Genomic DNA, 3,245 nt, shown 5'->3' with positions numbered 1-3,245 from the left:
GAGTAGCAAGATGCTCAAGTTCAGTCCGTTGGGAGCAGCCGCGTCGTGCGTGCGTGCGTAAGAGTGTCAAGTGGGATCCCACTTTTGTCCCACTTGTAGTATAATTTGATTTTTTTAGTATAAATTTTGACATCAAAATTTGAACTACATAGTACAAAATGGCATTCCACCGGAATCCCACCTTGACACCCTATGCGTGCGGCGGCCGGAGCTTGCGGATCGAGCGCCAGAGCAGGGGCAGCGTGCGTGCGCAAGCAAGGTGGAGAACGTGCGTGCGCATACCTGTGCTATGCCCAGTATAAAGCCTGTACTGATCGTTTGATGTAAAGTGCGAGTTTCAGTTTGAGCTGAAGGAAATATAGCTGTCTGTGCAGCAAGGGCGTTCGTGGCCAGAAAATTATATTGTTCCCTTGATTCTTCTTCCACCTCCATCCGTGAGAGCGAGAGCTAGCTAGTGCCAGCAACTACAATTTCTTTGCGCTCACAACCATCATGGCGGCGGCGCTCATGGACAGCGAGCTCGGGAGCCTCTTAAAGGTCTCGGCGGCGGTGTGGGCGGCTATGTCCTACGTCCGCGTGGCATCCGCGTTCATTCGCCCAGGCGCGGCTCGCCTCGGTGCGCTACTGCCCGTTGTTGCGCTCTTCTATGCGATCCCCTTCGCCTTCTCCACCACCACGTTCCGGGGCATCTCAGCCTTCTTCCTCTGCTGGCTCGGAACCTTCAAGCTCCTCCTCCTCGCCGCTGGCCGCGGTCCCCTGGACCCATTCCTCTCACTCCCCCACTTCGTCTTCTCCGCCTCCCTGCCCGTCAAGTTCCAGCAGCCCGCCTCCTCCTCCAAAGCAAAGAAACAAGATCCCACTTCGGCCCATAGTCGATACGGCCTCGGCAAGGTGCTCATCTCCGGCACCGTTATCCCCTTCATCGTCTACGCGTTTCAGTTCAAACATGCGATGAACCAGTGGCAGCTCCTCCTCATGTACACCGTATGCATCTGCTTGTCCCTGGAGCTCGTCCTGGCCTCGGTCCGCACGCTCATCCACGGCGTGCTGGGGATGGAGATGGAGCCACAGGTGGACCGTCCGTACCTGGCGTCGTCGCTGGGAGATTTCTGGGGAAGGCGGTGGAACCTCATGGTACCTGCCATCCTCCGGCCGTCGGTGTACGGCCCGGTGCGCGCGCGCTTCGGTGTGGCGGCTGGCGTCCTGGTGTCGTTCCTCGTCTCCGGGCTCATGCACGAGGTGATCTTCTACTACATGATGTGGCAGCCACCCAGTGGCGATGTGACCGCGTTCTTCGTTCTGCATGGGGCGTGCACCGCGGCGGAGGGGTGGTGGGCGCGGCATGCCGGGTGGTGGCGCCCGCCGCGGGTGGTGGCGGTGCCGCTCACGCTGGCGTTCGTGGGTGGTACCGGCTTCTGGATGTTCTTCCCAGTCATGATTAGGGGCGGCCTGGACGAGCTTGTGCTGCACGAGTGGCAGGGCTTTGTGGTGCTCATGGAGGAGGCCGGACGTTGGCTCGCCGGCGCCAACGGTCAAACTGTTTCGAGCCTCCGCTGACCAATTGATACAGATCTGCTGTCGGGAGGGGTGAAATGTGTGCCGCACGATTAAGGATCCCAAGGGATACGATCGTATTACTTTGTGGTTGGTTCAGATCTTAAACATGTGCTAACTAATGCTTTCACATGTGATTGTAACCTTTGATGATTGTTTCAGTTGCTTAATCTTCCTCGTGTGATTGAATATTATTACAAGAACATTACTGATACACTATTTGTTATTATGAATATATGTGTTATTGGTTGTTAAAAAAAATATAGAGTTGTTCACATATCGTATCGTTCTATTTTTAAGAAAGCAAGTCAATGATAGCTCGATAGTCCATACCCGATACGGAAAATCGAGCTCATATATAGAACCTTTCTTGGTAAAAAAAATGTATTAATATCAAAATAATACCAATTACATCTAGACTCTCCCTCCAGCAGCCACCGGAACAACAACAAAGGAGAGGCGACGATGCGGCGAGAGGACATCATCTCGTCACGTTGCGGAGGGAGAGGCAGCACACGGCCGAACGAGCAGTGGCGACGGGGTGGCGACGATGGGGCGGGGCCCTCGAACGCACCGTCGGACGAGTAGTAGGCTAGCGTTTAGATGATCCTAGTCGTTTTCATTCAAACTTGTAAATATAATCAAATTTGAATGAAAACCTTTATTTTAGTGCATCTTTATTTTTGAGGCCTCTAAATGGGGCGGGCGACTATGGAGAGACGCGTCCCTCAAACATTCAATCCGACACCCTTTGGGGGCCGCTTTGATCAAAATGTATCTACACAAAATTTTACATCCGCTTTCAACTCCCTTCGGGCGTTTTAGAGAATTTTAGATTTCGCAAATTCGAAAAGGAAAACAGAGTTTTCCTAGTAGTTGTACCTAGTGGACCTCCTAGGATCCATTCGGTTTCCGTGTTAGTCTCTTCCGAGCTACGGTTATCATCGTTAGCGATGGTTGCTGCTATGATTTTCTGGTTCTTTCAGGTTTTGCCACGATGACTTTTCGTCTTTCTACTACAACAAGCTCTACTACGATAAGTTTTGCCTGGCTCCGATGATGGAGGGCGAGGACGGGCGGTGCGCCTTGAACTCACGCTAGTGTTTGTAGTCGTCGCTATGTGGTCAAAATAACTATTTGTATTTTCATTACTTTTGAAGTTATCTGTACTACTATAGATGATTATTAATAGATCAAAGAATTAAAAAAAAACTTTATGCTCAATCAAATCCCAAGAGGACTGTCATATATGTGCTTTGGAGAGAGGTGAAATGTGTGACGCACGATTAAGGATCCCAGGGAGATACGATCGTATTCTTTTGTGGTTGGCGAAGATCTTTAAGTGCTCATGCTTCTTTTTGTGATTGAATATTACTAGTACGTTATCATACAGCTGTTCAAAAGTTCTTTTCATGGTGGTTATGCGTGGGTAGTAGTGTGGCGATATTGTTTTATTTTTCGGTTTGCTAGCTAAAACTTAACTTACTACTCAATCAAGTTCTATAAATCGGATTTGCTTTGCATTATTAGTTGTAAGTTGAGTTTCAACTAAGATTTTCTTCCAGATAAAAGTGAGGTTGCCACTAAAATATATGTTGGTACCTATTAAATTTCCTTCACGACTCATACTAGTCATTAGTTGCAGTCGTGAATCGATAACATCAACTGAATGCGAACTAAATTAATTCTCA

The 3,245-nt window shown here is 49.4% G+C and overlaps 1 protein-coding gene across 1 annotated transcript; it reads left to right on the top strand.

Moving 5' to 3' along the window:
• The first annotated feature begins 492 nt into the window (after positions 1-492).
• Positions 493-1,591, top strand: LOC124674072 (probable long-chain-alcohol O-fatty-acyltransferase 5). The gene has a single exon (XM_047210108.1). The coding sequence runs from the start codon at positions 493-495 to the stop codon at positions 1,555-1,557; it is 1,065 nt and encodes a 354-aa protein (XP_047066064.1). The 3' UTR covers positions 1,558-1,591.
• Positions 1,592-3,245: the final 1,654 nt, after the last annotated feature.

Source organism: Lolium rigidum, chromosome 1 (assembly GCF_022539505.1).
Source record: "Lolium rigidum isolate FL_2022 chromosome 1, APGP_CSIRO_Lrig_0.1, whole genome shotgun sequence".
NCBI classification, from domain to species: domain Eukaryota; kingdom Viridiplantae; phylum Streptophyta; class Magnoliopsida; order Poales; family Poaceae; genus Lolium; species Lolium rigidum.
Note: the sequence above shows the minus strand (reverse complement) of the source record. Positions and strands in the feature narration are given on the sequence as shown.

Excerpts from the sequence above, each read along its gene's own strand:
- LOC124674072 (XM_047210108.1), top strand. The coding sequence starts at position 493 with ATGGCGGCGGCGCTCATGGACAGCGAGCTCGGGAGCCTCTTAAAGGTC.